Source organism: Grus americana, chromosome 27 (genome assembly GCF_028858705.1).
Source record: "Grus americana isolate bGruAme1 chromosome 27, bGruAme1.mat, whole genome shotgun sequence".
Classification (NCBI taxonomy): domain Eukaryota; kingdom Metazoa; phylum Chordata; class Aves; order Gruiformes; family Gruidae; genus Grus; species Grus americana.
Window position 1 is genome coordinate 3,348,516 of NC_072878.1, and position 12,967 is coordinate 3,361,482.

At 53.6% G+C, this 12,967-nt stretch overlaps 1 protein-coding gene across 1 annotated transcript; it reads left to right on the forward strand.

Moving 5' to 3' along the window:
- The first annotated feature begins 10,226 nt into the window (after positions 1 to 10,226).
- LOC129196949 (olfactory receptor 14A16-like) lies at positions 10,227 to 12,108 on the forward strand. Its single transcript, XM_054804919.1, has 2 exons — positions 10,227 to 11,066; positions 11,965 to 12,108. The coding sequence occupies exons 1-2, from the start codon at positions 10,227 to 10,229 to the stop codon at positions 12,106 to 12,108; spliced, it is 984 nt and encodes a 327-aa protein (XP_054660894.1).
- The last annotated feature ends 859 nt before the right edge of the window (positions 12,109 to 12,967 follow it).

Here is a 12,967-nt window from a genome sequence, read left to right on the forward strand (position 1 = left end):
AAGGCCCTGGGTCACCTTCCCGGTCTGTCCATGCCACCAAGGACATAGACTGGCCTCCTCTCTCCTGCACATGCCTGTCTCAGCTCCCATCCAGGAGCCCTGTCTCTGAACCACAGTCCCCCTGATGCGAGCCCTCACCCTGCACGGTCACGCAGAGCAAGCTATACACTGATGTTTCTCTCTCCCAGAAACATTCCTCCCTGCCCTCTCTCCAGCCCTGTCTGCTCTGGCCCCACAGCAGTACTTGCCGCAGGCTGCTGCAGAGCTCTGGGCACTCACTCCAGAGCCCCAGCCCCTCTGAAGGGCAGAGAAGCTGCTGGGGGGCAGAGATGGGTGGGCACAAGGGAAAGGAGGTCAGTGGCACCCTGTGTCCCCTGTTCTCCTCTCCAGCATATCCTGAGAGGTCTGCAGCCCCTCCGTGCCATCCTGTCTCCCCAGGCTAGCACAAGAGCCCTGGACCTTGTGGTCCTCAAGAGCTCCTAATCCCCCAGGGACAAAGCAGCCTGCCCCAAGCTGGGGCAGCCAGAAAGTTATTTCATTTCTGCTCAGCTGAGGATGGATCTTAGACAAAAAAGTTCCTGTAGGTTCATTTATTTACCTTAAATAAAATGGTTTCCCATTTATACATGGTCTATTGGTCACACAGAATGGGTGGATATTTAAGAGGAGGAATAATAATATTTATTTGTAACACAACATCATGAAAAGTGGAATGAAGAAAAAAAAATGTAAAGAAGGAAAGGCAGACTTGGCCTGTCACGACATACACAGGGAGTCAGTTGCAGAGGAACGTAGGCAGTCTATGGCTGCTGAAAGACATCCAGTCATCATTTTCCTCATGGCATCCTTGAGCTCCTGGTTCCTCATGCTATAGATGAGGGCATTCAGTGTTGGAGGTACCACCGAGGACACAACAGCAAACAACAGATCAAGAGATGAGGGGGAGATGGAGGGGGGCTTCAGGTAGGCAAACATGGCAGTGCTGATAAACAGGGAGACCACGGCCAGGTGAGGGAGGCACATGGAAAAGGTTTTGTGCCATCCCTGCTCAGAGGGGATCCTCAGCACGGCCCTGAAGATCTGCACATAGGACAGCACAATGAAAACAAAACAACCCCAAAATAGAAAAGTACTAAAAGTAATAATTGCAACTTCCCTGAGGTAGTCTGAGACTGAGCAGGAGAGCTTGAGGATCTGAGGGATTTCACAGAAGAATTGGTCCAGGGCATTGCCCTGGCAGAGTGGTATAGAAAATGTATTGGCCGTGTGCAGCACAGCATTGAGAAACCCACTGCCCCAGGCAGCTGCTGCCATGTGGACACAAGCTCTGCTGCCCAGGAGGGTCCCGTAGTGCAGGGGTTGGCAGATGGCAACGTAGCGGTCATAGGCCATGACAGTGAGAAGGGCGCACTCAGCTCCAAGCAGGAAGACAATCAGAAAGCCTTGAGCAGCACATCCTGTGTAGGAGATGGTCCTTACGTCCAATAGGGAATTGGCCATGGCTTTGGGCACTGTGGTGGAGATGGAGCCCAGGTCGAGGAGGGAGAGGTTGAGGAGGAAGAAGTACATGGGGGTGTGGAGGTGGTGGTCGCAGGCTATGGCAGTGATGATGAGGCCATTGGCCAGGAGAGCAGCCAGGTAGATGCCCAGGAAGAGCCAGAAGTGCAAGAGCTGCAGCGCCCGTGTGTCTGCGAATGCCAAGAATAGGAACTCAGTGATGGAGCTCCTGTTGGACATTGGGTCTTTCTTGGCAAGGGGGCTGGTTGAAAAAATGAAAGGACAGGGAACAATTAGGACATCTTCCTCTGAGCAAAGCCACTCCATTTCTCATATAAACACCCCCCAATTGAAATGCATTTCCTTTCTCTGGTTTCTGCTGGCTGAGTGTGTTGTGAGGAGCTGAGGAGTCAGCTGTGCTCAGCTGCAGTGGGTACATGGAGCTGGTTTGTGACACCTCCAATGTTGACAACCGATGTCAGATGTAATCCACCTTTAATGGAAAAATTAAATCTCTGCACTCATGACTCAGAAGAGCGCAGGCTGCCAAAGACAGGCTTAGCCTTTCCTTAGAAGAATTTTGTCTGTGGTTTTTATTTTCAACCATCACATCTGGGGAGCGCTCTTTTGAGGGGTAGAAATACTCATTTTAGGACGGAAAATGGGAAGAGGACAGCAGTGGGAATGTGATAGGACAGGCAAAAAGGCTCAGATCTTTGTAGCTTAGTGCAGAGTCAGGAGAGATGCAGTGTCCATTAGACTGTCAGCCAGCTGCCCTGCACTTTTATTTGTGATGCCTTGAAGATGACATCACACACAAATGACACTTTAAAAAAACCCCAGAACTAGACTGTGATGACAGATGGGGAGTCCTGGTTGAAAGGGCAGATCTGCAAACTGTTCTCTTTCCCAGCCCAGAGGTGGAGTTGTGATTGAGAGAGAAGGACACAGCCCCTCTCAGAGGGAAGCAAAGGCCTCTGAGAGGAGAGAACTGACCTCCAAGGGAAAGCTCAGCACTCCCTGGGATCCTACAGCACAGCCGTGCTCTTCTGGGGCAGCTCCCAAGCCCAGCAGCACAGGCAAAGCAGACAGTCCGATGTCCTGAAGATGGGATGTCCTAAAGGCAGAGTCAGCTCATTGCTCAGCAGACAACGCCCAGCAGACATCTAGAGTGAGGGACCACAAGAGAGCAGCCTGAAGGCAGCCTAGCCCAGGGCTTGGCTGCAGTTTCCTCCCACTCCCTGCCCATGTCTCTGCTGCCTGGAGCTGTCCCTGCCAGGAGCTGGTGCTCTGCCCACACCTCTCCTCCCTGTCCCTGCTCACAGAGCCCATCCCACCCTCCGTATGCTCAGCTCTGCCCTGCAGACACCTCCTGGCAACAGGGCACTGCCCAAGGGGATCCCAGTGCTCCTTGAGAAGTGCCATGGCAAATGTCCCAGGGGTGATCTGGAGCTGTGAGTAGCCTGGAAACACGCAGCACCCTCTCAAGAGCAGAAGGACCCTGCCCTGCCCTTCCAGGGGGTCGCTCCTTCCACCCACAGCTTCTCCCTGCAGTGCCCTGGGCAGCTCCCCGGGCAGGCTGAGGGCTGACCCTGGCAGGCGGCAGAGTCCCTGCCCCGGCACACAGCCCCTGGGCTGCAGGGACCCTGCTCTGCAGGACACAACTGGGCACCCCTGCCTGCACACCTGCATTCCCAGCCACTCAAACTTGCCTCTGCACAGGGAGTCCACCTGGCACATCCCAGGAGCTGTGGGCTCTGCCAGCTTGAGGAGATGCCTCCAGGAACCGCATTGGCATTGCCCTGCACCCAGAGACTTACCGTGTCAAGGGCTCTGAAGATTTCTCCTTGCGTGAGCTCTCAGCAAGCCTCCCATTTCCAACTGCCTTTAAGCTCTCTCTGCCTCGCTGTTCTCCCCTCGGTGCCTGCAGGCAGAGCCCTTAGCCCTGCTGTGCTCTGCAGAGGAGCTGCTCCTGGCCAGAGATGTCTCTCTGCAGCACAGCCCACTTGCCATGAGCTCCCTTTGTCCCAGGAGAGCAGCAGCAGAGGCCCAGCCCAAGGCAGCATGTTAATGACCCCTCTGGTGGGTTTGGGGATGAGTCCATGAAGCTCAGGCCCTGAGAGGAAGCTGATGAAACCTCTCCAGAAGTCACAGTCCGATGCAAACTCCACAGTTTCTTGGAGCATTAATGGGTCCCCCTGAGGGCCATCCCTGACAAAGCAACTCTGGGGCTGGTTAGAGCAGGCAAGTGGAGGCAGTGATGACAGGTAGGCAAAGGCAATGGCAAGGTGGCTCTGATGCTGAGTAAACCTGGGTGTGTTTGATAAACCCAAAGGGCCAAGCCCTGACCCCCATCCCCTGGGAGGGGAGACCCTGTCCCTCACATGTGTCTCAGGGCTCTTCCTGGGCCACTGTGATGTGGGGATGTGCAATGCCTAGAGCAGGACTACCACACACTCTTTCTCAGGCTCACAGGTTGTGACAAGGGGGCGATGAAGTCCTGGTGCTCTAATGAGAAGATGTCTCCTCACAGGCATCACCTGCAGAGAGAACAGCCACAGCCCAGCAGACCAAGACCTTGGCTGTGTTGGGGGCTTTCAGCCTTGCCACTGCCCCCAGATGTCTCCACCACAGCATGTCCTACGGTGTCCCACACCTGCACCTCTTTCCCTGCAGGCTCTTGACACCCAGCCTGCTCACCAACTTGGGTCTCACCTGATCATCTTCCTACCCTTACTGATATCTCTCCATCCTCACAGACTCTTCATTGAAATGCAAAGCTCTGGCTAATCCAGACTCTTGCTGGGTGGCCTCTTGTACCACAGAACTGCACTTGCAGGGACATTTCTTTCTCCTTGTGTCCCATCTCAACCTCCCAAGATGCACTTGGTGGCATCTTGTCTTTCTCATGATGTTTCCCAGTTTTCAGAAAAGCTCCACCATCTCTGAAACCACCTTTCAAGCAGTCTCAGGCTACTCCTAGACTGCCCTGAGCCTCTCCACCACTGGGCAAAGGGGCCAAAGAAGCCCAGGTCTCTCAGCCCCTCCACACAGCCCATCTGCTTAAGGCCCCAAACTCCACCTGGCCACATCTCCTCTGGCCACTCTCCAGCTCCTCCCAGCTCCAGCAAAAGAGGGAGTTGATAACTGGGACAAAGCCATGTGTGGGGGTCCCTACCAGTGCGGTGTCAAGGGCCAGAAGAACTGCCCTGCTCTGGGGGACCATGCTCATCCTAACGCAGCCCCGTATGCAAGTGGCCTTCTTCACAGTGAGCAGAAACCCCTGGCTCGGATGGTGTCCCTCGCAGTTGCCAGGCCCTTCTCCTCCTCAGAGTCCCTCCTCAGCACAGCAGGTCCCAGCTGGCCCTGATGTACAGGCTGGTTCTTCTCCCTGAGGCCAGACTGGCCAATTCTCCTTGTCAACGTCACGAGGTTTCTTTTGGCCAAATCCCCGAGTTTCTCCAGGTCCCTCTGGACTGAAGCTCCATTTGGTCAGCGGTTACTGTTTGTGTGTGGGTGGCTCACCCTGATGGTGGTGTAGTCTCACAAGAGAACAGCAGAGGAGCTGCATATCTCTACAGACCCAGGTAGGAATTGCCATGAAGAGAGTCTGCAAAACACCAAAGGAGGGTACAAAGCAAGCTAAACCAGGGTCAGCAGAGAAAGGAGAAATGAGGGTGGGGCTGTTTGACGCATGGTGATATTAGACAAAAATGTATACCTGTGTAGACACACAGACAGCATGGATCCCTCCAGGAGCTGGTCTTAGACCTTCCATCTATCCAGGCGCTGGCCCCAGGATCACCTCAGCTCCCCAGTTCCCCCACGCACAGACAGACACTCACGTACAAATGACTCTCTCCAGCCATGCAGCACAGCACCATTGAGGCTGGAAGGCAGCCACCTTCCACCTTCTCTGTGCTTCCTCTGCATGCTTGGTTTTTCGTCAGGAGCTCCTTTCTCATCCATGCCTTCCTCTGGCCACCTTTTCTTGACTTTCTGCATTAGGCACATCAAACAGCTCTCTGTAACTCTCTTCTCTGCAGGGCCATATCCCAAGGGATTCTTCCAAGCATGGCGGCCAGGAGGTCAGCTTCTGCTCTCCTTAAGTCCTGCTCTTGGCCTTCTTCCCTTCTCTCAGGATCCTACACTCTGCTTTCTCGCCCCTGATTGTTACATCTCTGACCAGCTCTTCCTTCTTTGTAAGCATGAAGTCCTGCAGTGCATTCATCTCTTCTTTTCTCCACTCTGCTCCCACCAGCAAGTAGGTTTGGGGGCAGCAAGGGAACTTGCTAAAACACCCGTGTGAACTGGAGTCAAATGGACAGTGACCTGTGGATAAGTTCACAGTGGAGGTACATCAGCTGAGGTGATGGCTGCCTTTGGAAAAGCCCCTGCCAGAACATGTACACACCAGTGACCGCACACCCAATAATCCAAAGCCCCTTTGATCTTTAATGGCTTGAGTGATAATAGTCCTGAGTAGATGGTCCCTTCCAGCTTGAACTCTTCTATTCTATTCTATTCTATTCTATTCTATTCTATTCTATTCTATTCTATTCAGATGTTTCCTCCCTGTTTCAAATCTTTCACTTTTTCATGATCTTCTGAGATTCTTTCTGTTATACGCACTCTGTATGCACCCTCTCTCTAGACAGAACATGAATGAAAATAAAGATTCTCCACCAGTTCTACCTGCCAAGGAACTGACTGTGATTATAACACTGAATTTACCCCACTCTGTTCTATCACTGGAGTTCCAAATCTTACCTGGGACAGATGGCATCACTTCCCTCCACATCACTTAAAGCTCTGCTCATCTGTTGTTTAAGTCTAAACTGGTGTTGGGGGGGGTTGTTTGTTTGTTTGTTTCTTTTTCCTTCATAAAAGGAGATTTTGACCAGCTTTCTGAATGTCTCCTTCTGTTAGAATCATCATAGAATCATCATAGAATGGCTTGGGTTTGGAAGGGACACCAAAGGTCATCTAGTTCCAGCCCCTCTGCCATGGCCAGGGACACCCTCCACTAGACGAGGCTGCCCAAAGCTCCATCCAACGTGGCCTTCAAACCATCCAGGGATGGCGCATCCACAGCTTCTCTGGGCAACCTGTTCCAGTGCCTCACCGCCCTCACAATGAAGAATTTCTTCCAAACATCTAGTGTGAATCTACCCTCTTTTAGCTTAAACCCAATTCCCCTTTGTCCTATCATGACACTCCCGGATAAACAGTCCCTCTCCAGCTTTCCTGTAGGCCCCATTCAGGTACTCCCTCAGCGGCACAGGGGGATGGGGAATGGGGGTTACGGTCAGTTCATCATACGTTGTTTCTGCCGCTTCTTCATCCTCAGGGGGAGGACTCCTCTCATCGTTCCCCTGCTCCAGCATGGAATCCCTCCCACAGGGTGCAGACCTTCAGGAGCAAATTGCTCCAGCGTGGGGTCCCCCACGGGGTCACAAGTCCTGCCAGCAAACCTGCCCTGGCGTGGGCTCCTCTCTCCACAGGTCCACAGGTCCTGCCAGGAGCTTGCTCCAACGTGGGCTTCCCACGGGCCACAGCCTCCTTCAGGTGCCTCCACCTGCTCCCGTGTGGGGTCCTCCACGGGCTGCAGGTGGAATCTCTACACCCCCTCATCCTTCCTTCATGGGCTGCAGGGGGACAGCCTGCCTCACCATGGTCTTCACCACGGGCTGCAGGGGGATCTCTGCTCCAGCGCCTGGAACACCTCCTGCCCCTCCTTCTTCACTGACCTTCATGTCTGCAGAGTTCCATACATCTTCTCACTCCTCTCTCCAGCTGCAGAAGCTCTCTCTCTAAGTGTTTTTCTCCTTCTTAAATATGTTACCACAGAGGCACTGATTGGCTTGGCCTTGGCCAGCGGTGGGTCCGTCTTGGAGCCGGCTGGCATTGGCTCTATCAGACACAGGGGAAGCTTCTAGCAGCTTCTCACAGAAGCCACCCCTGTAGCCCCCCCGCTACCAAAACCTTGCCACACAAACCCAACCCAGTTGGCAAGCACAGTGGATGTCCACAGCCTTCCAGGAAACAGGTGCAGGCATAGAACACCATAGGACAACCTGTGGTGGAGATGGTCAAAGGAGCTGACAAAGTCGAAAGCCCCCAACAGAGCTGAGGTCTTGCTCCCATTGGCTGTGGCTGTTGTCTGTCTCACCAAGGCCTACCAGGAGACACCTAAGCCTTACAGCACGAGAGCCTCATGGCCTCCTTGTCTCCAGCCAAGAGCCTGGGAGGTGTCGTACCATTGTCCTGCACTTGGCATTGCACGTCCCCACGACACCCTGCCCCAGGAAGAGCCCTGAGACACGTGTGTGGGACAGGACCTCCCTTCCCAGGGGCTGGGGGTCACAGCTTGGCCCTTTGGCTTGATCAAACACACCCAGGATTACTCAGCATCAGAGCCACCTTGCCATTGCCTTTGCCTACCTGTCATCACTGCCTCCACTTGCCTGCTCTAACCAGCCCCAGAGTTGCTTTGTCAGGGATGGCCCTCAGGGGGACCCATTAATGCTCCAAGAAACTGTGGAGTTTGCATCGGACTGTGACTTCTGGAGAGGTTTCATCAGCTTCCTCTCAGGGTCTGAGCTTCATGGACTCATCCCCAAACCCACCAGAGGGGTCATTAACATGCTGCCTTGGGCTGGTCCTCTGCTGCTGCTCTCCTGGGATGGAGGGAGCTCATGGCAAGTGGGCTGTGCTGCAGAGGGACATCTCTGGCCAGGAGCAGCTCCTCTGCCAAGCGCAGCAGGGCTAAGGGCACTGCCAGGGTATCTCAGGGAGATGAGCAAGGCAGATGAAGAGCTTAAAGGTGGTCAGGACTGGGAGGCTGACCAAGAGCTGAAAAGAAGAGAAATCTTCAGAGCCCTTGACACGGTAAGTCTCTGGGTGCAGGGCAATGGAGCTGTAGTTTCTGGAGGCATCTCCTCAAGCTGGCAGAGCCCACAGCTAATGGGATCTGTAAGAGGGGCTTTTTTTAGACAATTTTAAATAACTTGTGAAGACATAGTCTGCATCTGGAGATGCACAGGGCTGTATTTCAGATCAGAGTCCCTTCAACGCAGGGTTTTGTGTGCTGGGACAGGGACTTTTCTGCGTTCCAGGATCAATGCTCAGCCTGCCTGGGGATCTCCCCATGGCACTGCAGGCAGAAGCTGTGGGTAGAAGGACGAATGTCTGGTAGGGCAGGGCAGTGTGGTTCTGCTGTTGAGAGAGTGCTGCATGTTTCCAGGCTGCTCACAGCTCCAGATCACCCCTGGGACATTTCACAGGGAACTTTTTAAGAAGGATATCAAGGCAGGGGCTACCTGGAAGTAAAGGTGCGTCCCAGGGTTGGTGCTTTCTATTTCTTGCTGTGATGGTAGGTGAAAATGGTAATGAAGCTGTCAGGATTGCACAAGAATGAAACACCTCTAGAATTACAGTGAGTGATGAATGTGGTTTCTCAAGGCACCTGATAAAGTCACTTCACCCTTTCCTCTGCCTACAGAAAACATTCACATCACCTTTGTGGTGTCTTCAGGGTTGATCTGCTCTTCTCCTTAAGACCTGCCAACACAGAGGTGCCCCTGGGCAGTGCCCTGCTGCCAGGAGGGGTCTGCAGGGCAGAGCTGAGCACACCGAGGGTGGGATGGGCTCTGTGAGCAGGGACAGGGAGGAGAGGTGTGGGCAGAGCACCAGCTCCTGGCAGGGACAGCTCCAGGCAGCAGAGACATGGGCAGGGAGTGGGAGGAAACTGCAGCCAAGCCCTGGGCTAGGCTGCCTTCAGGCTGCTCTCTTGTGGTCCCTCACTCTAGATGTCTGCTGGGCGTTGTCTGCTGAGCCATGAGCTGACTCTGCCTTTAGGACATCCCATCTTCAGGACATTGGACTGTCTGCTTTGCCTGTGCTGCTGGGCTTGGGAGCTGCCCCAGAAGAGCACGGCTGTGCTGTAGGATCCCAGGGAGTGCTGAGCTTTCCCTTGGAGGTCAGTTCTCTCCTCTCAGAGGCCTTTGCTTCTCTCTGAGAGGGGCTGTGTCCTTCTCTCTCCATCACAAGTGCATGTCTGGACTGGGAAAAAAAAAGAGTTTGCAGATCTGCCCTTTCAACCAGGACTCCCCATCTCTCATCACAGTCTAGTTCTGGGGTTTTTTTAAAGTGTCATTTGTGTGTGATGTCATCTTCAAGGCATCACAAATAAAAGTGCAGGGCAGCTGGGTGACAGTCTAATGAACACTGCAGCTGTCCTGACTCTGCACTAAGCTAGAAAGAGCTGAACCCTTTGCCTGTCCTGTCTCAAGACTCTTCCCTTTTTCCATGATAAAATAAGTATTTTCCCACTCAGAAAGAAAACTCTCCAGATGTGATGGTGGAATATAATAAACCAGAGACAAAATTCTTCTAAGGAAATGCCTAGCCTCTCTTCTGAAGCCCAGAGTCTTCTGAGTCATGAGAGCAGAGAGTGAACTTTTCCATAAAAGGTGGATTACATATTACATTGGTTGTGAACATTGGAGGTGTCACAAACCAGCACCATGTACCCACTGCAGCTGAGCACAGCTGACTCCTCAGCTCCTCACAACACACTCAGCCAGCACAAACCAGAGAAGGGAAATGCATTTCAATTAGGGGGGTGTTTCTATGAAGAATGGAGTGGCTTTGCTCAGAGGAAGATGTCCTAATTGTTCCCTGTCCTTTCATTTTTTTGAACCAGTCCCCATGCCAAGAACCAGCAAATGTCCAACAGCAGCTCCATCACTGAGTTCCTCCTCCTGGCATTCGCAGACACACGGGAGCTGCAGCTCTTGCACTTGTGGCTCTTCCTGGGCATCTACCTGGCTGCTCTCCTGGGCAATGGCCTCATCATCACTGCCATAGCCTGCGACCACCACCTCCACACCCCCATGTACTTCTTCCTCCTCAACCTCTCCCTCCTCGACCTGGGCTCCATCTCCACCACAGTGCCCAAAGCCATGGCCAATTCCCTCTGGGACACCAGGGCCATCTCCTACACAGGATGTGCTGCTCAACTCTTTCTGATTGTCTTCCTGCTTGGAGCTGAGTACGCCCTTCTCACTGTCATGGCCTATGACCGCTACGTTGCCATCTGCCAACCCCTGCACTACGGGACCCTCCTGGGCAGCAGAGCTTGTGTCCACATGGCAGCAGCTGCCTGGGGCAGTGGGTTTCTCAATGCTGTGCTGCACACGGCCAATACATTTTCTATACCACTCTGCCAGGGCAATGCCCTGGACCAGTTCTTCTGTGAAATCCCTCAGATCCTCAAGCTCTCCTGCTCAGATGCCTACCTCAGGGAGGCTGGGCTTCTTATATTAAGTTCTTTTTTATCATTTGGGTGTTTTGTTTTCATTGTGCTGTCCTATGTGATCTTCAGGGCCGTGCTGAGGATCCCCTCTGAGCAGGGACAGCACAAAGCCTTTTCCACGTGCCTCCCTCACCTGGCTGTGGTCTCCCTGTTTGTCAGCACTGGCATATTTGCCTACCTGAAGCCCCCTTCCATCTCTTCCCCATCCCTGGACCTGATGGTGGCAGTTCTGTACTCGGTGGTGCCTCCAGCAGTGAACCCCCTCATCTACAGCATGAGGAACCAGGAAATCATAGATGCCCTGTGGAAAATATTTGAATTTGATTTACTTGTGATTAATAAGGCACCAATGATCCCACTAGGGTTCCCACTGTATCTCAAGAAAAGCCAGGACTAACTTGTCTTTTTATTTGTCTCTATTTGGGTTTTGTAGGGGTTCGTTTGTTGTTTTGTTTGGTTTTTTAATTTTTGTTTGTTTGTTTTATACGTGTGATATTATTATTCTTAGCCTGCTACTTGTTTTTTTTCTTAACCAATATACCTCATGTACATATGGGTCCAGGCTCCCAGTTATAGATAAACTCCATGGAGAAAGCAGTGGGAAGTTAATTCTCTCAGCTCCCATCTGTGCACATCTCCTCTGGAGCTGGGGGAGCAGCCCCAGCATGCAGGAGGGTTCAGGAGCCAAATGCCCAGCTGCCCCATGGAGTAGCAGCCTGGGTTGCCCTTGGGGCTGCCCCTCGCTGCCTCAGTGGGCACTCCCTCTCTGCTGCCTTCACGTCGGGGCTGCTGCTGCCCTGGAGCCATGGCCAAGGCCAGCAGCAGGACACGGCCTGGACAGGGCTGCTCTCTCCTCCCTTCCACACTGTCCTGCTGTGTCCTGGCATTGCTGTTACCCCCAAGGTCTCGTGTAACTTGTGACAGTCCTGCTGTCTCTACAGTGGCATCCCTGTGCCTGAAGGCGGGAGCAGGCCATGTGGAGCAGCGTGCCAGAGCTGGCCTCTCTGCTAGCACCACCATAACCAGAAGGGCTCCTCAGGGCACGGCCAGAAGGCTGGACACCCCTTCCAAAGCTGCTGTCAGGAATACACCCAAGAAGCTGCTCCCTCCAAAGGACTTTTGCTCTTTGGGGTTCTTGATGGATTCAGGGGGACAAGCTCAGAGTCCCAGGGGGATCTGTTAGAGAGCAAGGGCTGGATGAAGACCTTCCTTCTTGGTTGCACATGTCCATTCAGACAGCAACTGGTCTTTGGCTTATCTACCTGGTGCTGTCCCACCTGCAGTGGGGCTGATGGCAGATGCCATCCTGGAGAGGAATGGAGATCTGCCAGGAGAAGTGAGGGGATCTCCAGGAATAGTGTGTGAGTATGAGGTGGCAGAGAGTGGCACCTCATAAAATGAGTGACAATCCAAGGAGGAGTGTCCCAGAGGAGAAGGCAAACCTGAGGAGACCATGGGCTAACGAGGGCTCTGCAATGGCAGGAGAGGCTGTGAGGAGCCAGAAGGCAAAGGGACATAAGTCTAGACAGTGGTTCATCACACCATCATGGAAACCCTGTGGGCTGGACCTAGTGCAGCCCTCCCCTGCCCTTTGTGCCACTGGAGACACACCATGGTCTTGCCAAGCACTGTCCTTGTGCTTAGAGGGCTCAAGGAGGAGGAAAGCAGGTATTGAGAGGAACCTCATGAAACCCCCCCCAAGGACAAGTGTCAGGTTCTGCCCCTGCAGGGGACTCACACTGGCAATGGCACAGGCTGGGGGCTGCCTGGGGAGCAGCTCTGTGGGAAGGGTCTTGGTGGGCAGGGAGCTGGACAGGAGGCAGCCGTGTGCCCTGGCAGCAAGGGAGGACAGCAGTGCCCTGGGCTGTAGGACCAGCAGCATGGCCAGGAGATGGAAGGTAGGGACTTCCCCTCTCTATGTGGAACTTTCTAGCCCACATCCAGAACACTGTGTCCACTTTTGGGAACCCCAAGAATGGAAAGGTGTTGCCCAGCTGGAGTGGGGTTAGTGAAGGGCCTTGAGATGGTCAGGGGGCTGGATCAGTGTCTCTGTGAGGAAAGGCTGATGAAGCTGGGCTCCTTCAGCCTGGAGAAGGGATGGCTGAGGGACACCTCACAGCAAGGGGAGGCTCACCTTTTTCACCACGAGGC

What these genes read in the sequence shown, in the direction of transcription:
- LOC129196949 (XM_054804919.1), top strand. Translation starts at nt 10,227, where the DNA reads ATGTCCAACAGCAGCTCCATCACTGAGTTCCTCCTCCTGGCATTCGCA. An exon ending in TGTACTCGGTGGTGCCTCCA is followed by an intron (nt 11,067 to 11,964) that starts GCAGTGAACCCC and finishes TGATGGATTCAG; the next exon opens with GGGGACAAGCTCAGAGTCCC.